Raw genomic sequence first — 21,325 nt, 5'->3', positions numbered from 1 at the left:
CGAACTGAATGAACTTCCTCTCTTAAAATGTGACTTTTGTTAAGTGGCTACTATATTTGCTTCAAACTCAGTTATTTGCTTCTTTTCTTATAGCAATCAGGACTTCTAAAAAACTAGATGAGAACTGGCTTGGAGAAAATAAATATCTTACATGCGTTGTGATCTACACCAAGTTAGTGCAATATTTGGAGAAAAAGCCACTTTCCCCAGGTCAGCATTTGTGTTCCAGTAAAGCTTGAAGGAAAGCAAGTTTATTCCAATTTTTTTAAAGCTTTAGTCACAAATCTCTATTTTTCAAGCTGATGAGAAAAACAACCAAAGTCAATTTTTAAAGAAAGACATAAATAAACATGGGCTGAAGATGCAAAATGCAATAAGGAGAAAAAGTATCCTGTGAATTGATTTATTTTTTTAAAGCGCTTATAAAAGTAAGTTGATACTTATTATTGCTATTATTAGTTTCCTCCTTGCAGAAGAATTTCACCAAACACTGAGATACTTAACAATTAGATTTAGAAAATGTAAATGGGAGCATTTTCATTCAAATATGTCAAAGGAAAAAAGAAAATTATGGATCACAGGAAGCTTTTTATTAAGTGAAAAATGAAAACTAAAATGAAACTAAGGAATTATATTTAACTGAAATCACAATATTTTCCTAAAGTTAATGTATAAATTTCCTAATTTGATATGAAAATGTTGTTTACTATCTAAGAACTCATTTGCAAATAATTTTATAGACTCAAAGATGAAATAGAGAAAATAAAGGGCATTGGTGACATTTGGTCTTCAAAAATAGGATACATAATATCTTTCCAAGATGATACTGGTATACTCCTTTGATGGAGGCACATATTAAATCCATGACTTAGAATATCCAAATGCTTTAAGATTTAGATTGCCCATTTGTCAGAAATGAGATGTACTTGAGCTTCTGACCTAGAACAGCACAACAATCCTTATTTATAGTCAGAGGATCAAAAAGGACATGCATTATAGAGTTCCATTTACAGGATACTTCGCTGGCATTTTCAACCCAAGCCAATTATTACACTGGCCTCAATTCTGCAGAAATGAACATGAAAATTTTTTCTGTATCTGTGTATTTCTTAACCACTAGATTATCTTTTAAAAAGTTCATTTATCTGGACTTTTCATATTATTTTCAGTTCAGTAATTTTCATCATCAAGAAAATATCTTCAACTTGATATCTTACCGCTATCGTCAGTCAAAGATATATTTTCTTTACTCCCAACTCTCACTCCCAATTTCAGAACAAGTTAAGTCTTCCACTATATATTTTCACGACAGTATTTTGGAGTTCCTACCTAATTTCTTTCTGTCCTAACCAACAGTTCTAAAGTCCTTACTTTGAATCTCGACTGTTTTCAGTTTCTTGATTTACCTCTTCATTCTCAGTTTTCCTTTCTTTCTTTTCCTTTTCTTTCCTTTCCTTTCCTTTTCTTTTCTTTTGAGATGGGGTCTCACTCTGTCACCAGGCTGGAGTGCAGGGGCGCGATCTCAGCTCACTGCAACCTCCACCTCCTGGGTTCAAGCGATTCTCCTGCCTCAGCCTCCTGAGTAACTGGGACTACAGGCGTGCACCACCAAGCCCAGCTAATTTTTGTATTTTTAGTAGAGATGGGGTTTCACCATGTTGGCCAGGATGGTCTTGATCTCCTGACCTCATGATCTGCCTGCCTTGGCCTCCCAAAGTGCTGGGACACAGGCGTTAGCCACAGTTTTCCTTTCTAACATAGTTTTTCCTGCAGATTTATTGTGCACAACGTAGCATAAATTTTGTAGACCATTTTGTTTATGTGATTTCCATTCTCACAACTATATATGGATACTCTCTCTCTCTTCTTCTTCTTCTTTTTTTTTTTTTTTTTTTTTTTGAGACAAGGTCTCACTCTGTTGCTCAGGCTGGAGTGCAGTGGAATGATCTCAGCTCATTGTAACCTCCACCTCCTGGATTCAAGCAATTCTTGGGCTGTAACCTCACGGGTAGCTGGTATTACAGGTGTGTGCCACAACGCCCAGCTAATTTTTGTATTTTTAGTAGAAGCAGGGTTTCACTATGTTGGCCAGGCTGGTTTCAACTCCTGACCTCAAGTGATCTGCCCGTCTTGGCCTCCTAAAGTGCTGGGATTACAGGCATAAGCCACCACGCCCAGCCCTCTCTTCTTTATATTAATTCAAAAAATATGTACTAGCACATACTTATTATAGAAAATAAGCACTGTGTTATATACAAAAAGGAAAAGAAAGATGAATGAAGTACAGGTTCTACCTCAAAGCATTTCCAACCTAGTGACTGGAATAAAATCAAATAACAAGTAACCTCAGTAAAATGATTGCTATGATCAATTGCATTAGCAAGATATAAACATGGTACTTGGGGGTGTTCAGAAGAGGAAGACTCATTTGAGAGAATAAAATCAACAACAGCTCTTTATCTTTAATGGTAGACTTCTGAGAACCTTTGCTGTAGGGTGGTACCCTTCCGAAATGTTTTTCCTATGACTTGTTGCACAATGCTGCATGGGAATGAAAACACCACAATGTAAACTTGCCCATTTACATTCTGCAAACGTAACGTGTCACAAAAGAGAAAATTTTAGACCAATCAGAGGACTGATCATTCATACTGGAGATGTTTTGCAAGAATCAGAGGTGCTCATATGCCAGCATCACTTTGACCTGTGTTTCCAAATTAAAAATATGGATCTTCAGGATGCTTAAGCTGAATCATATGTATTTAGGATGATTTTTCTCTGAATCTTGATACCTCCTTTCTTTTCTATTTTTGCCTAATGCCTTCTTGCATATTCCTGAAATTGACTGTATTTTACTCTTATTTCTGTGTTCTAATAACCACTCAGCATTTGCAAAAATTGTTAAAAGCATTGTTAAAAGTTGCATGAGAACCTATGACATATGCTTTCCCCTTCCTTTGCTCATCAGCTTGGCTGGTTTTTGAATTGTATTTTCTATGAGTGTTGCTGAATGGTGACTCATTCAGTGAGATGAGCTACACAGTGAGCCGGCAGGACACGGTTTAGTGTCCTTTTCCCCCAGGACTCACGATGCCAGGTCAGATAATGCTGAAGCTACCAGGTCTGCAATGCAGCACCAGTTGTTCTGTTCATCTTCTCCTGATATGATTTCCAGACTCCCCTGACAGTCAAAGCACGTGCTTTATGTAATGTACTGGGGAGCAGTGAAGTGTGAGGGAATGAGAGGAAGAGAAAAAGGCTTGACACACTGAAGCAGAAAGAGTCAGTTTATCTCAATAGCTTGGAGGGGAAAAAAGAGGAGTGATAACTGCTGGGTACTCTCCAGTCTACTTACTAACCTCCCAACCGCAATAAAATCAAACCCAATGCTAAACTGCAAGGCAGCATTTGGCATACAGTGGCAAATATCTTTCTCAGACATGTAGAAGTAATATAATCAAAGAATATATACGTGTATATATATATATATATTTCACACTTAAAAACACACTATTGCTTGATAAGAAATATATTCTCAAGATATTTGAGCAATTTATTTGTTCAAAACCATTAGACTTTTTATCTTATCTTTTTTTCTTTTTCTCTTCTGTGAGGAGAAAATACTTCAAAATATAACAAAGGACAGATAAAGGCCATGCATAATCCTAACCAAAACAAAGGCTTAGACAGTCCGAAAATGAATATAGAAGACTCACTTCCATTACTTATTACTTTCATCTGTTCGCTAAAAATAAAAAAGCATTTAAGAATTGTTTATAATTTTTATCTAAATGGAGGTTTTTTTAATCTCAAAAAAATTGAAAAACGTTAAAAGAAAAATATGATGACAAACATGACAGCAAATTAGAGGAGAGAAAACTTAAGGTCATGGAAAATACAGGATGAGAGAAAGGTCAAGTAAAAATTACAATGATAATTAAATTATATTTGCACTTAAAAAAACTAGAAAAAATAATTTTCACAAATAGGTCTGAATTGTCATTGGCACAAATCTGTTGCATTAAGATTCAAATTCAACAGAATAATTTTTAAAATGTCAGTGGACCAAAACATCTGAAAAAATACTTTTTTTTTTTTTTTTGTGCTTGTGATGTAGTTCTGACATTTAGCACAAAGCGAGACAAGAAACGAGACTGATTTCCACAGTGCATGGGAGGAATTTTCTTGAGGAACACACATAGAAGTATATGTTAATGCAATTAACCTCAGTTTTTAAATACCCTATTATATTGTGTTAGATAGAGCCTTGCTCTTCACAAGTTGAAGTGTTTGTAGGCAATTAAAATTCCAAGGAATAAAATCATACCTCAATTTGTTGAGTCATAGGGTTTAATGGAAACAAGTCTTGAGAAACCAAGTCTTCCTCATATTTCGATTCAGAATTACCATCTTAAGAAAATCACATCCTACCTTAAGACTTGACCAAAGAGCAAAGACAGATTTTTATGAGACAAAGTACCTTATAACTGTACAATGAAACAAAACTTTACCTGACGTTGGTTTTTTCCTCTAATTTGTAAAATATCAAAAGCTCTGGCTGGCAATACCTGCTATATACAACCTCATATTGTATCAAGAATAAAAGACACAATTCTTTATTATAATATCCATATAAGCTAGCCCTAAATTAGGTTCAAATCCTATTCATCAACAAGCCAAGCCAAATATTATGATTGAAACTAATCCCCACAACCAGCTTCACCTAGTAGAGAGACCACATAGGACAAAGCAAACGTGACAATACAAACCTCGTGGAACTGCCTTTTCTATCAATCCTTGTCTTTCTCACTCTTTCTAGCCCCAGATGCCTAACCTTTAGAAGGAAAACACTGAAAAGATCCCCATTTTCTGTCCTCATCCATCGGTGCCACCAGGCCCTGATGCTTCGCAGTGAGGCTGTGTGGTTTTCTGCAGATCCACCCTTGAATGCTAAATAACTGTTCTGCACACTCCTCTCTCTGCGGAGCTCAGGGAAATGGCAGCCAGAGCAATGAGTGGTTGGCATGGCAACTAGGAAAGGAAAATCTGCAACCTCTCGCATTGTTAGGCGAGCTTGTTTATTTGCTTGGGGGGTTGGTGGATGGCTTTAGTCATTTTGCAGGAGAAATGGCTCAGTGCTATTCTGCTCTGCATAAGTTAATATTATATTACATAGAATAGGCCATATTTTAAATGGGATGCTGACTCCTATTAGTAAATCACGAAATCTAGAAATGGAGGCAGGGGAGAAAGAGAGAGGTGAGAAAAGGTAGGTTTGAATCTTCTGAGATTGAAAAGCAGAACAGAGAGAAAAGCTTTATTAAAGGCATATTCAGCTTTTTGCATGTGAGAGCTGCCAAACTTTTCCTTCATGTGTTTTCAAACTTAATAATTGCAGCAACAATAAATGTATATAACTGAGTGTTGGTCACTTGGCTGCTGGAGTTATGTGGATGTGATAGTGCAGGACCAGGCTTTAGACGACATAGCTCCCATTGTGAGCTCTCTGAAAAAGTGACAATGCAAAGCCTGGAAAAGCTTTTCCATTCCTGCCTCTTTGGCAGTGGGTAGGTCTGGATAGTATGCCTGGAAATGATGGGGAGACAAAGGAATCCTGGTAAATTGTGGGGAGTATAGTGAGGAATTGCCTTTTAATCTTTATATACATTTACCCAAGGAGATTGCTGATACTGGCTTTTGATGGTCACGTAGGCACTTTCTACTCCCTGACCAGCATTTGTTGTTGTTGTTGTTGTTTACACGGAGTCTCGTTCTGTCACTCAGGCTGGAGTGCAGTGGTGCGATCTCAGCTCACTGCAAGCTCCGCCTCCCGTGTTCACACCATTCTTCTGCCTCAGCCTCCCGAGTAGCTGGGACTACTGGCGCCTGTCACCATGCCCAGCTAATATTTTGTATTTTCAGTAGAGATGGGGTTTCACTGTGTTAGCCAGGATGCTCCCGATCTCCTGACCTCATGATCCGCCCACCTTGGCTCCCAATGTGCTGGGATTACAGGCGTGAGCCACCGCGCCTGGCCTGTGACCAGCATTTTTTTACTAGTGTTCACAGCACTGTACTTTAAGATAGTAAAAAATCACCAAAGCCTGACTTTAAATACTTTAAAAATGTTTTGGTATCAATAAATATCTCAAAATTGCCTCCCTTTTTTCTCTACTCAGATTGAAAACTAGAAATAAAGTTATGATATCATATCACTTAAAATTACATGAATGTGGCAGTTCTGGAATAGAAGAATCGTCTGCTTTGCCTGTAATTGATAACTGCTGCAACTAACTACTGTTCTAAATGTGGCAGACAGGGATGATGGAAAGAGCACTGGTCTATAAGGCAAGAGACTTGCATTCTGGCAGTAGTCACGTGATCTACTGTGAAAAGTCATCTCACTGGTGCCTTCCAGATTTCAATCATATCATCCTCAACTGAGACAGAAAAGTAGCGGACTTCACCACTGTTTTCTAATAAAGAAAAAATCCTGACATTTGCAAAATTAATCCTGAGAGCAAGAAAAAAAAAATACACTCATCTAAAAAAGTCTTGAAAGCTTTCACAATGGGCAGCATATTTATAAAGCCAAGTAAATTATAAACGATAGAAAAAAATTCATACCACTTCTTGAGGGTGGGACAGTTGAGAAGAGAGGAGCATGAAATTCCTGAACACTGTGTCACAATTCACCTCTCTCACTTTCTTATTGTGTAATACTGGGCAAGTTGCTCAGCCATTCTGTGCCTTAGTTGTCTTATTTGTACAAAGAAGACACTAATGACAGATATCCTCATGGAAATTGCAAAAAGATGAAATGAGGTAAAAGATATGATGGTGCTTTATAAACTGAAGAGCACTACTGCAGCTTGCAATTCTATACACATTTCTAAGCTATATATATATTTCCATAATAGTTCTGTAAGCAATCCTTGAGGGATGAATAGAAATTAGAATTTTTTTCCCTCCTTTAGATGAAAAGTGAGCAACAGCAAAATTATTACTTTTTTAGAGCAAGGTCAGAAACAGAAGCACCACTTTGCACATCCCTGTTTTTGCTGTTAGAAAATGCCATATTCCAAATGATTCTATAAACAGGCACAGTAAAGATAGGATTTGATATAATACTATTAAGGGAATACTAGATTAAGTGAAAACCAGTGTAACTACACTGTTAAGTCACATGCACAATGATTACGTAAATCAATTGCTTTTTTCCCTTAAAATTTGAAAGGTCACTTTCCATTTTCTTTGTTTTTTTTTTTTTTTTTTTTTGAGACGGAGTCTTGCTCTGCCCCCAGGCTGGAGTGCAGTGGCCGGATCTCAGCTCACTGAAAGCTCCGCCTCCCGGGTTTACGCCATTCTCCTGCCTCAGCCTCCCAAGTAGCTGGGACTACAGGCGCCCGCCTCGTCGCCCGGCTAGTTTTTTGTATTTTTAAGTAGAGACAGGGTTTCACCGTATTAGCCAGGATGGTCTCGATCTCCTGACCTCGTGATCCGCCCGTCTCGGCCTCCCAAAGTGCTGGGATTACAGGCTTGAGCCACCGCGCCCGGCCTGGTCACTTTCCATTTTCTAAAATAATTTTCCAGTCAATATTTTACAAATTTTACAAATAATCCCTTTGCCCTCTTATAAGATCTTGATACAAGTTCTAATACGAGTTTGGGCCCCTACCCTGTAACTGAAACTTAAAGACAAGGCTCCTAATTATCTTCAGAGCTGAAACTCTGTGGGGACCAAAATACATTCCTCTTGCTTTCTTCAATAAAGATAACACAGAAAAGAATTATTACAAACCATTACTCTTATTATTTACGCTTTGGAAAGCAATTTTAAAATGATGCTTTAACTTAAATGTAAGACCTGAAGCTATAAAAATCATAGAAAAAAAGCCTAGGAAAAACTTTTCTGAACATTGGCCTAGGCAAAGAACTATAATGACTAACACCCCAAAAGTAAATGCAACAAAAACAAAAATAGACAAATGGGACTTAATTAGAGTAAAAAGCTTCTGCACAGAAAAAGAAATAACCAATACAGTAAACAGACGACCTACAGAATGGGAGAAACTATTTGCAAACTGTGCATCCAACAAAGGACTAAGGAATTCAAACAACACAACATGAAAAAAAAAATCCTCATTAAAAAGTGAGCAAAGGACATGAATAGACATTTCTCAAGACAAGACACATACAAATGGTCAAATAGGTATATGAAAAAATGCTCAACATCACTAATCATCATGGGAAAGCAAATTAAAACCACAATGAGATATCAACTTACACCAGTTAGAATGGCTATTATTAAAAAGTCAAAAGACAACAGATGTTAACAATGATATAGAGAAAAGGGAACTCTTAAACAATGTTGATGGGAATGTTAAATTACTACAGCCTTTATGAAAAACGGTATGGAGATTTCTCAAAGAACTGAAAATAAAACTACTATTCCATCCAGCAATCTCACTACTGGGTAGCTACCCAATGGAAAATAAATCATTATATCAAAAAGACACCTGCATTCATATGTTTATTGCAGCACCACTCACAATAGCAAAGGTATGAAATCAACCTAAACATCCATCAGTGGATGACTGGATAAAGAAAATGTGGTATAGATATACAATGGAATACTATGCAGCCATAAAAACAGAATAAAATCATATCCTTTGCAGCAACATGGATGGAACTGGAGACCATTATATTAAGTGAAATAACTCAGAGAAAATCAAATACCATACGTTCTCACTTATAAGTGAGAGTTAAATAATGAATACACATGGACATAAAGATGGAAATAATAGACAATGGAGACTCAAAAAGTGGGGAGAGTGGGAAAGAGTTGAGAGCTGAAAAATTACCTATTGAGTACAATGTTCACTATTCAGATGATGGGTCCACTCAAAGCCCAGACTTCACCCCTATGCAATATATTCATGTAACAAAAATGCACTTGTACCCCCGAATCCATGAAAATAAAAATTTAAAAAAACAAAGACAAAGATAAAAATTACACTTTAGACTTATTATAACAACAGCTTTCCTAAGTGGCTAGATGATTAATAGTTTCTCATTTCTTTTTTTCATGCTTCTGTGGCATGGCTTCTAAAAAGGACACTTCAGTGGTAAGAAAAAAATCGTAAAGAATGAAAAAATTATGCTATAGTTTGAGCAACCTATTGTCTTTCTATGGATAGTTTTAAATCATAAAGAAAGGGACAAAATCTAGATTATTATTATTTTTTTGAGACAGGGTCTTGCTGTGTCACCCAGGCCAAAGTGCAGTGGCCTGATCACAGCTTACTACAGTCTCAATCTCCCTGGGCTCAGGTGATTCTCCCATCTTTGCCTCCTGAGTAGCTGGGACCACAGGTGCGTGACATCACACTGGGCTAATTTTTGTTTTATTTTATTTTATTTTTGTGGAGATGAGGTTTTGCCATGTTGCCCACGCTGGTCTCGAACTCCTGGACTCAAGCAATCTGCTCGCCTCAGCCTCCCAAAGTGCTAGGATTACAGGTGTGAGCCACTGCCCCCAGCCAATTTAAATTATTATTGCCTTCTAACATTATCCACTCTCCCACCCTCTGGTGTCAGTGCATAAGATCAAGGATACACTGACTATGGGTTTGCATCTTTAAAAATTATGATTGCCCATAATGAAGATGAACATTGAAGGAGTGGATGGGGGGAAAAAGTAAGGATCTTGGTTGAAGTGAGCCCACTCTAATGAAGGAGAAAAGGGGGAAGAAGATGACGACTGCCATTTATTTATCATGTGATCTTATTTATATAGATGGTTAAAAAGAAACAACCTTGGAAAAAATATTATTTTAAAATGCAAAGAGAGGATTATAGCAAAAAAGGAAAGTAGAAGAAAGATTTTTGGATTTAATCGGTAATGTCCTGGATACTACAACATACTGCTATGGACCTGATGTCACTGAGAAATGCTTCATGCTAACAGTGTCCTGAGAACTATTCATTACAGGGAAAAATGTAATACACTTGTAGATTGTATAAAACAGTGAGCTGATGTATAGGTCCCTGGTCCTTTTTAAAATAATCACATCAAAATATTATGCCAGCTCATATCTATAGTCTCCATCATCAAATGATAGCATTTCTAAATAGCATATTTGGGATTTAAGAGCATCTATTTATGCTGGAGATGATTTTTATTACACAATTTGTGAAACAGCTGTCAATAAACCATGAATGATAAAATTTGTTATTTGATAAACTGGAGTTTGGAAAGAAATTTAGTTGCACATTAACTCATCACTGGAACATCCTCTGTAGGTATGAAAAGATAATATTTTACATTTTCCTTTTTCTATAGATTTCTACACATGCATATCTCATGGATTCAATACTCGGCTTGTTATTTCTAGAGGAAAGTTAATTTAAAAATCACACCATAGTTTAGTTTGGATTGACTATCACTCTGGTAACCCGTGGCTGACAGTTCACAATTTTTGTCACTCAGAACATACACACAAAACCTTTGTAATCAATCTCCCAAATCTAATACCAAATGTGTTTGATACATGTTGAGCTGAATTTAAAATTAACTCTGGATGCTCCTAAACCCATCATTTAAAAGAAATGTCTGTTAGCCTCTTTTAAATGTATATTATTTTCTCAGAGAAGCTGGTGATGACACACTGTCTTGACAAATAGATTTTTCTGATGCTCTCAAATACTTAAGACTACTGAACAGATGAAATAGTGAATGGTATTGATTTTCACTGCATGACCAAGCATACTGCAGTGATTTTTTTTTAGTGTATTACAAGCCTTCATAACAGTCACTGAGAGTCAACTGGTGAGAGCCCAAGGGACAAAGTAAGACTTTTCAATGTTTTCTGTAGAGGACTAAGTGCTTGCAAATGAGACGTTCCCTATAAGTCCTGCTCTTGCAAAGGAAGCAGGGCGTTCCGGATAAGAGCCACCTGCAAACAGCAGACCCTGGGGGCTTGTTTATGTGTAAACATCTTGAAAATCCAGAAAGTCAGGGAAAGGTCAGAAAAACAACAATGTGTCTTGTGACTTGGTAACATTCCACAAAAGACTGTATAAAATAAAGCGGAGTGTGTCGTTTGGGGCGGCCGCCATGTTTGTCTTGTCTTGTGGTGTCTTGTGTGTTCATTCCTTTGTTTAGGAAACACGCGGACCCCAACAGTTTTCACCATTAATTAATGTGAAGAGGACTTTCTTCTTTTTGAATTTATTCATTTATTCCTTCATTCACTCACTCACTCAACACACATTTATGGAATACTGAAGGTCTAATGCCAGGTGCTGCAAGATTCGATGGTGAAAAAAACCTTGACGTATCATACTAACTCTTTTCTTCCTCACAACCAATGTGCTATAACATGCCCTCATCTCCTCATGCTGCAATCCCTTCAAAATCCTCTTAGTTAGTGCTCCTGACACCCAAGTTGCACCCTCTTAAAGTTGTGTATACTCAGCTATAGAAAAATATTGCTTGATCAAGAGTGCTATGTCATCCATATTAATACCACCACTACCACCAATAATAATAAAAGTAACTAACAGTTATTGTCTCTTGAGCCATTCACTTTGTACACTTTACTATCTTATTTAATCCTCATTGTAACCATGAAACGTGCAAAGAATATTTTTATATTATTCTATATTATATTATATTATTCAAATAATATTTTTATTTCATTCTCAACCACAATTTCATACTAAATTGAACATATGTGCACAGCTTCTCAAATCCTGGAATCAGGTTGGACACTATCACTCTCTTCTTCCATTTCACACGGATTTCTGCAGGGTACTTGCTTTTATCAGAACAACTGCTGAAAACCTATCTTTGCAAAGATATGATATCTTAAAGGAATATAGTGTAATGTAATGTTGAAACTGTAAACTATCTTGAGCTAATAGTTCATGCAGTATTTGACAGATATTATCACTGCTTCCCTTAAATATTTAAAATATCTTGTTGTATTCTTGTGAATTTGCTGCAGCACCCCAAGATGGTTTTGTGCACCATCTTTGGCCCAAAGCAGAAATAATCTGCTTTAAACTCTGCCTTTCTATACTGCTCATGTGGCACTTACATGTTATGCTTTGTATCCAAATAATCATATGCACAAGTCCCATGTCTGCTCCAAGATCATCTGATCCATGGAGTTCTGGGACCATGTCTTACACATGCACTGGCACAGAAGCTAACACAACACCTTGCATATAGAAAATGCTCAACTGTAGTTTGCTGAGTGATAGGTTAAAAAAATTACAGTATGTATTTATGTATTTTGCATTTTTCTGCTCTAAAAAATATGCTTGTAATCAATCCATTGGATTTAGGTACAAGGTCATTCAAGAGAATTAAAAAAAAAAAAACTATTTGTAAAGTATTCTTTCAATGAGTTAAAATGCCGACAGTTTCTAGCAAAACATACATATACTCAGCCTGCAAAAATTCACGTGATAAAAATTAAATAGGAGAATGAGATTGAGAATGTAGCTAATGTCAAGTTAATTGCCATGATTTTTCTCTTTTTTATTTCCTCTGACTGACTGGAATTTCAGTCCTAGCACTAGTGAAAGAGGATCAGTGCTGTATATTAATTCACTTTCAGACTAAACTGACTTCAAAGCACAAAGCAAGCACTTGGTGACAGCAGAGCCCTTAGTTACCTGCTGTTTCTCTGTCAGCTGAGGTCAGCTCTCCGTTGATCCCATTCTCTTTGGTATTTGAATAGGTGCCTTGTGACCCATGCTCTCCAAAGGTACCCTCTTCATCCTCCCTGTACGGGAATCCATTGGCGCTTCGGACAAGTCCTTCCCCTGCTCCACCTTGATCCTTAATCTCAGGTGGATGTGAGTGTGCAGATGCCTCTGTTAGCTGTGCTGAGGTCCAGTGAGGCGCCTTTGCTTCGTCTTTCCGTTCATCTGCCATTCTTCAATGCCTTGTTATTTCTCCTGCAATTTGAAAAGGAAAAATAGTAGCTATTACTTTGGGGAAATCTTCTGATCTGATATTGGTTGTACCAAGATAGGAGAAGTTTGTAGCAAACAAGTGGCTTTCTATAGTCAAAGAAAATACATACAATAACCTATGTTTAATATCAAGAATGGGTCAATTAGTTCATCTTGAGTTTTACAGACCATTTCTGGAATATTAGTTCTTTTAAAATAAGATCACTGTCATTCTACACATATTCCTCTTTGTAAACAAACAAAAACCAAAGAATAATGAAAAAAACTAGTGTTTGGCATTTAGGTACACATCTTAACGAACTTTCATTTAATTATGGTCTTGAATGTTGACCGTACGGTAGAGTCAAGGAATCCTTCAGCATAGGGAAAAATCTGCAGTATGAGAAAACTGGCTAGAAAATGTGGAAGGAAGAAAGACAGCAGGAATTCTATACCATGGAAAATTATCCCATGTACTTTCTTAAATCGTAACTTTCAGTGAGATCTAGAAAAGACAATAATTAACATATTAGCCGTTTTGGTTTCAAGGGTGTTCAGTTAAAGCCAAAGGTAGATATGCTTTTCTAGATATTGTGAATTAAAAGAAAGACAGCTTTAACTTAATTTTTTAATAAACTTTCCTGGACCCTATCTATAGACTAAGAGGAAATAACATTTTCTATTAATATAAATCTTACAGAGAGAAAGGAAATAAATATAGCATTAGGCCTACATCCTATCTTATGGCATTATTTCTTAGCTAAATCGAATAAGATCTGAAAAAGTTAAAACCATTGACATATAACAGGAAGTTGTAAATTACAGTAAAGGATGAATGAGTTGTGGAGGTGTTCTATGCATGTTAATTGGATGGAAGATACTGCATGACCTTCTCTTACAAGCTGATATTACCAAGTTTAGATATATAATTGAAAAGAGGTGATTCACCACTCAGTTTTGGAATGCTGTTGCCCACCATGTAGCCTTATCGATAGCTTATCATCTCCACAGTAAGGATGACAATACAGACAATACTGTCTTTGGTGGAAACTAAGAACATCTTCCTTTTTTCAAAAAAGTATCTCAAGCAAAGACCTCCAAACAAGTAAGCAAAAGTTATATTAAGACAAATCCACTTCTTACTACCAAGCTCTGTTTGGAGAAAGTATAAATAAAGTAAGTTTTCACATCAGATTACTAACAAGCATTTGTCTGGGGGTTTTTTAACTGAATTTTGTTGCTATCCTCTGCTCTCTCTATTTTCTCTTCATAGCAGGAAGAGCTAGATGAATTAATTCATTTAAGCCCATTTGATTACAGCACCAAATCTCTCCCAAAACTGATCCCCAAAACAGCTCTATTTATCTTCCCTAAGAACATATTTAAATAGGACGTAAAAATTTACCTTTTAAAATATTGATTTGAAGGGCTTATGAGTAAATCGGGGAGTATTGCTACCTCACTATGTGTAAAGAATTATGTGCACAGGAGAGTTTTCTCATCTATTAAATGAGAACAATGCTTAGTTTATTGGTTTATTACCAAGTTTAAGCAGAATAAAATAAAGGGCTCAGCACGGTTCCTGGCATGCTCAATAAACAGTAGTTATTACATTTGTTATTGTTTATTAATTATATCATTAATCATTACATATACAACATTGGAATAGGAATAGGAGCCTGCAAACTTGGTGAGTACAATAATGAGAGTTACTTGCAAATCTGTTCACAGATATTGTGTAGGAATGAATGCATATCCTAAGACAGTCATGGCAAATGTACCAGACATGGTAGCCTAATGAGAAGAGAGTACTCTCGGAATTAACCTCTCCCTGTGTACACTGAAAAATTAGCTACATCTTTTTATAGAAACCATTCTGCAGTGTTCTACACTCCATTCTGCCATTTTCTTCTGGTCACATATCAAAAGATCTAATTGGGTAGCCTAAGCATTGTGTTTCCATGGAGTTGTGGCATCTTCATGTATGTAAAGGACTGAGGAAATCATCTAGATTCTGATTGTGACCTTTTGGATCACAACATTTTACTGATAGATTCTTGCCTACTTCAGTATCCTAATCTTTACATGCTTTTATTTCTTTTTGTTTGTTTGTTTTACCAAAGAGCTTAATTAAGATTTCCATATTCTTATATGGCCCAATTTATTTTGTGTACACAGAGAATATTGTAAATAGAAAAAGTTTCACATAAATAACATGCCTTGTTGATGTAGCTTTTTCTGAGTTAATAGGCTTTATATTTTTGAAACAGTTTTAAATGTACAAAAATATAAAGCAGATACTACAGAGACTACCCATCTACCCCCTGCATACAGTTTTCCCTATTTTAAACATTTTGCATCATCAATATGGTCCATTTATATAATTAGTGAACCAATATTGATACACTACTTTTAACTACAGTCCACAGTTTATTTAGATTACTTTAGTTTTTACTTAATGTCTTTTGTTTTCATTTCAGGATCTGATCCAGGATACTATATTACATTTAGTCCTCATGTCTCCTTAGGTTCCTTTAAGACCTTGACCTTGAAAGTTTCGAGGAGTACTAATCAGATAAATCATAGGATACCCCCCTATTGAGATTTGCCTGATTTTTTTGTCATGATTGGTTTAAGGTTATGTGTTTTGGAGAGGAAGACCACAGAGGTAAAGTGTTCAGATGAGATGCTAAGCTACATGAGCAGGAACACTATGAGTCTTCTGAAAGCTTTTGATGTGCTACTGGATATTTGAATCTCAGGCAAAGGCAGTGATGTGCAAAACATCCCAAACCAATTGGCCACAAAACTTTTTCTAACACCATATTTATTAACATCCCCAAGAGGATCTGGGAAATATTTAGGTTTGTACTTTAGTCCATGTTTAATTCTAGGAGTTCTAGCCACCAAATATTAAAAGAAAATACAACAATATAAGCACCCACAACTCTCAGTTACATTTGGCTTCTCTCATCCCCCTGCCATTGGGCTTTCTGGAACAGATTTCTCAGTGACCAAGAATCCTTATTTTAAACCTGGCAAACCAACACTTAAATAGAAAGAGTGCTACTTGGTAATCATCCATTTAAAATATTAAGATAATTTGTTTTCAAGAGGACAGACATTTAAAAAATGAATTCCTTAGTATTTAATGCTTTAGAGGTTTGAATTTTTAAAATTAGTTAATAAAAGCTAATTTTGAAAGAAGAAAAGGCTGGCTAGCCCCACTGATTTCGCTTAATACCAGAATCACAAACAAATCAAAATTAGTACCCAAAAAGTATCACCCAACTTCCTGGTAAGACTATTCAGATAATATTCCTTAAAATGTATGCAGATTAATCAGGTATTACTTCTTAATTTATTGAGCTTTTTGAAAGAAGATAGTCTAACAATTTAGTAAGTAATTATCATTTTAGGAGATTTCAAACTCAAATTAGCATGGCTCTGACAAAACTACTTTTACAGAAAATATAACTTGAAACTATTGCCTCTGTTTTAGGGAAAAGTTTATTGAACAAAAGGAGACACTATTTGGCCACACTCATTTATAATCACAACATAATATTATTAAAACACCACCCATAAGATGATAAATTTCACTTATACTTCTAATCAAAGTTTTGGGGTGATAGATTACCTCTATTCTTCAAATGGTATTTTCAACACAGTTAAAAGTGACCATAGCCTTCTTTAATTTCTTCTTCCTGATGTAATATTATTTTTTCACAAATCTCTTTGAAAACTATACGAATGTGCAATTAAAGAAGATAAAGACTGGGTATAGTTGCTCTCACCTATAATCCCAGCAGTTTGGGAGGTCGAGGTGGGAGAATTGCTTGAGGCCAGGAGTTCAAGACCAGCCTGACCAACATAGTGAGATCCCATCTCTACAAAAAAAAAAAAAAAAAAAAAAAAAAAACTTAAAAAAAAAAAAAATTAGCTGAGTGCAGCTATTCAGGAAACTGAGGTGGGAGGATCACTTCAACTGAGGAGATTGAGGCTACAGTGAGCCATGATTGTGCCACAGCACTCAACCTGGGTGACAGAGAAAGACTCTGTCTCTAAGCAAATAAAGATAAAAATAAAAAAGTGAAGACAAAGGCAAATCATCTCCAAATCTACTAAAAAACTTGTGAGATACTAGGAATTTTTAACATTCCGTTCCTACTGTGCAATGGGAAACTCTCCAAATTGCAAAAGATCACAGATCTTAACTGCTCCTAACTGCCAAACAGCTGAGCATCTGCCACACAATCCCTGCTTTGATAGAGCACGCTGAGAAGCAACCTGAACTTTTTTTTTTTTTTTTTGAGATGGAGTCTTGCTCTGTCACCCAGGCTAGAGTGCAGTGGCGCGATCTCAGCTCACTGCAACCTCTACCTCCCAGGGTCAAGCGATTCTCCTGCCTCAGCCTCCCAAGTAGCTGGGATTACAGGTGCATGCCACCACGCCTGGCCATTTTTTTTTTTTTTTTTTTTTGTATTTTTAGTAGAGATGGGGTTTCACCATCTTGGCCACCTTACTTCCCTTCCCTGAAAAGCCTAGCTTGATAATGTGAGCAAGGAAATCTAAGACTAAAACAATGATTTACAATATATAATATACTGCAATGGGAATCTTACTTTTTAGGACAAAACACACATGTCAATATAAAATGGGAATACTGCTGTGTGTGATAAGCATTTTTTACAAATCCAAGACATGGCCGGGCGCAGTGGCTCACGCCTGTAATCCCGGCACTTTGTGGGGCTGAAACGGGCGGATCACGAGGTCAGGAGTTCGAGACCAGCCTGACCAACATGGTGAAACACCCTCTCTACTAAAAATACAAAAATTAGCCAAGTGTGGTAGTGTGCACCTGTAGTCCCAGCTACTTGGGAGGCGGAGGCAGAAGAATCGCTTGAACCTGGGAGGCGGAGGTTGCAGTGAGCCGAGATCGCACCACTGCACTCCAGCCTGGGCGACAGTGAGACTCCGTCTCAAAAAAAAAAAAAAAAAAAAAAAAAAAAAATCCAAGACGTTTAAAGATCTATTATTGATATTAGGGTGAGGTATTACACTTGGCTTTATTGTATCATCACTATTATGCTATATAGTAAAGGGCCCAAGTACTCTTTCTAGGTAAGGTATATTATTTAAAAAAAGAAACAATATTGTGCCACCAGAAATGTTACTTATGAATCTGAGTGGTGAGCTTTGATGTTTGCTACCTTTGGTTGTTAAACAATTTTGTCTTGATACTTGGGAGTTTCTATGGACACATTTATTTCTACTTCATCAAAAGCTAAAACTTCCGTTTTTTAAAATTCCAGCTTTTTCCCTTGATAAACCTAAGATCTGTTTTTTTCATTCTAATGTTCTTGAAAAGGACATGAATGTTTTCATACCAACCACTGAGCACTGATCACTCCTGCACTCTGAATAACTTCACTGATGGAAAATTATGAAAAATCTAAAATTCTTTAGTGTTTGTTGATGTGACATTAACCTTCGATTCCAATGATGTGAGCCAAACTAAGAGACTTGGTATTGATCAGATTTCTAACCTATTGATGATTTAAGCTATATGATCGTATATTAGCATAATAAAACTGTTATATAACCAGAATAGGATGGTCTTTCTAGAACTTACATTTCAAGTTGAAATGGTATATGAATTAATTTCTGGTCTTTTTAACATATGTAACATTCTTCAATTTTGTTTTTCGGTAGACTTAACGCTTACATGTTTTAATACTGTTGAGTAAAACAAGTACTTTGCCTCATTTTGATTAAAAAGTTTTGGTACCATGAATTATGAATTTTATAAGTGATATGGTTTGGATCTGTGTTCTCACCCAAATTTCATACTGAAATGTAATTGCCAGCGTCGGAGGTGGGGCCTGGTAGGAGGTGACTGGATCATGGAGTGGTTTTCTCATGTATGGTTTACACCATCCACCTTGGTACTGTCCTCATGATAGTGAGCTCTCAAGATATCTGGTTGTTTAAAAGTGTGTGGCACCTGCCCCCTCACTCTCTCTTACTCCTGCTCTGGTCATGTGAGGTGCTTGCTCCCCACTTGCCTTCCACCATGACTGTAAGTTTTCTGAGATCTCCCTGAAGCTGAGCAGATGCCAGCATCATGCTTCTTGTACAACCTGTGCAACCATGAGGCAATTAAACCTCTTTTCTTTATAAATTACTCAGTCTCAGGTATTTCTTTATAGCAATGTGAGAATGGACTAATACAATAAGTAACCAAATGTTTTTATTCATTCTAGTAAAGAAATAGAATTGATAGAAGAGAGAAGCAAGTAAAAAATAGGAAGAAACAACAACAAAATTAACAAAAAGAATGAAGAAAGAACAAAAGGAAACATCCAGCTCAGTATGAAACATGGGTACTGTGGCAAAACAATTTTGGGACAGACATATTCCAATTTTCAATTACTTAATAGAAACTTCTTTATCTAACATGATAATGAATGTAGACTCTTGGAAACTCATTTTGTAGCTGATGGGTAGGTCTTTTAGTCATCACTGCTGTTATTTATCAGATTTTCTAGAGTATTGACTGGAACATCAATAATTCAATTTCTACTGCATTAGGATTTTCTTATATTTAAACGTATCTGTTTTTAGCATTTTCCAAAGATTGTAATGCTCTATGTTTTATAATTCTAGAATCTTACTTGAGTATGTGTCTAGATACTTAAATGAATTCCTCTTTTTCTGTGTGTAAGAAAAAATTTGTACTTGTCCATAGGCAGCCCAAAAGTCTGCCTCCAAATCTGTAACACTACTGTTGAAACATTATCTTTTGTGATGTGATTGCCTCTTCCAAAAAATATGCATAATAAATTAATTTATATTGGAAGTTAGAAATAAGATAACCTATATTTTGCTTATTTCTTTACTTTACTTTACTTTACTTTAATTTAATTTTTCGAGACAGGGTCTTACTCTGTTGCCCAGGCTTCAGTGCAATGGTGCAATCACACTCACTGCAGCCTCAACCTCCCAGGCTCAAGTGATCCTCCCACATCAGCCTCTCAAGCAACCTCTTAAGTAGCTGGGACTACAGGTATGTGCCACATGCCTAACTAATTTTTGTATTTTTTAGAGAGTCAGGGTTTTGCCATAATGTCCAGGCTTGTCTTGAACTCCTAAGCTCAAGCAATCCATCCACCTTGGACTCCCAAAGTGCTGGGATTATAGGCATAAGCCACCACGCCCAGCTTATTTTGCTTATTTCTGATAATTAGACTAATAGGAAATACATCTGCTCCTTTATTTTATTTTATTTCCAAGATTTTTAATGCTTAATGCAGTATTTACCTTATTCTAAGTCCTGAGCACTATGTTCTGTTCCTTATTTTATTTATAATTTTGAAAGTTATCAAATCTTTTCTGAAATCCTGCAGAATATATATCATAAATACATAACTGTACATATTGCCTTTTAACATTTTACTTTAGAGCATAGTTCTTACAATAAAATTATATAATATTATTTAGCATACAATAGCTTATTTTCATGTAAAGCAAATGAAGTACAAAATAGGCAACAATATTTTTCACACAAAATGTCTCAAAAAACTTTAATATTTTAGACTTTTCAGATAGGTTACAGGTTAACAAACTGTAGAAGAAAAATCTGATTTGTTGGAATAAATTACTTAGCTTTTTTAAAAAGTATTTCTCGTTTGTTCTTCCTTGGAATACCCTTTTAATTATCATTCAAGCAAATGTTGCTAATAAGTGAGTAATAATTTTAAAATGATAAATGACTTATTATATTGGAGATAGCCAAATAACATATTTTGGTTGGTTATCTAAGTGTTATAAAACTGCATGTACAAATTAAAACTTAATGCATATAACAGCTGGCTTAAAAAGAGAAGCATTTTCACCTGGACCTCCATCTATTATTGCATTGCCTGAATATTGCACATGGAAAAAAATAATTTGATATACTCTGATGTTTCCTGCATTTTGTTTTTTAGAGCAAGTAGCGAATAGGTATACTTATTTAAGTGTACCACAAAGTACTTCCTGAGCACATATGCCCTGAGGGCTTGCAGACACAAGAAAATAAGGTACAGCTGTCACATTTCCCAGACTAAAGGAAAGAAATAAGAAGTAAGCAGAAATGCCCAGAAGATAATGTCCCTGACAACTCTGCCGTCAGTCTGAGCTATTGATGAATTTTGAATTTATTTTCTCTGGATAAGTCCAGGACTAAGGATGCAAATCAGAAATACATTTTACTAAAAAAGAAACCATTTTCTCATTTTCTACCCACTTAAAAATTTGAAGTTTTCCATACCTTTTCTTCAAAGTCTAAAAGGGGTTATGTGAAAGTATGGTG

At 36.1% G+C, this 21,325-nt stretch overlaps 1 protein-coding gene across 3 annotated transcripts in view; it reads right to left on the bottom strand.

Moving 5' to 3' along the window:
• MAP2 (microtubule associated protein 2) overlaps positions 1-21,325 on the bottom strand; it is a 309,591-nt gene that overhangs the window by 68,624 nt on the left and 219,642 nt on the right. For all 3 annotated transcript variants that reach the window (XM_030916768.1, XM_030916769.1, XM_030916770.1), the window contains exon 6: positions 12,688-12,972. In XM_030916768.1, coding sequence (XP_030772628.1) covers positions 12,688-12,949 — 262 coding nt within the window. In that variant the 5' untranslated portion in view covers positions 12,950-12,972. The remainder of the gene's footprint in view (positions 1-12,687; positions 12,973-21,325) is intronic.

The sequence above is a fragment of the Rhinopithecus roxellana genome, chromosome 14 (genome assembly GCF_007565055.1).
Source record: "Rhinopithecus roxellana isolate Shanxi Qingling chromosome 14, ASM756505v1, whole genome shotgun sequence".
Classification (NCBI taxonomy): Eukaryota; Metazoa; Chordata; class Mammalia; order Primates; family Cercopithecidae; genus Rhinopithecus; species Rhinopithecus roxellana.
Note: the sequence above shows the minus strand (reverse complement) of the source record. Positions and strands in the feature narration are given on the sequence as shown.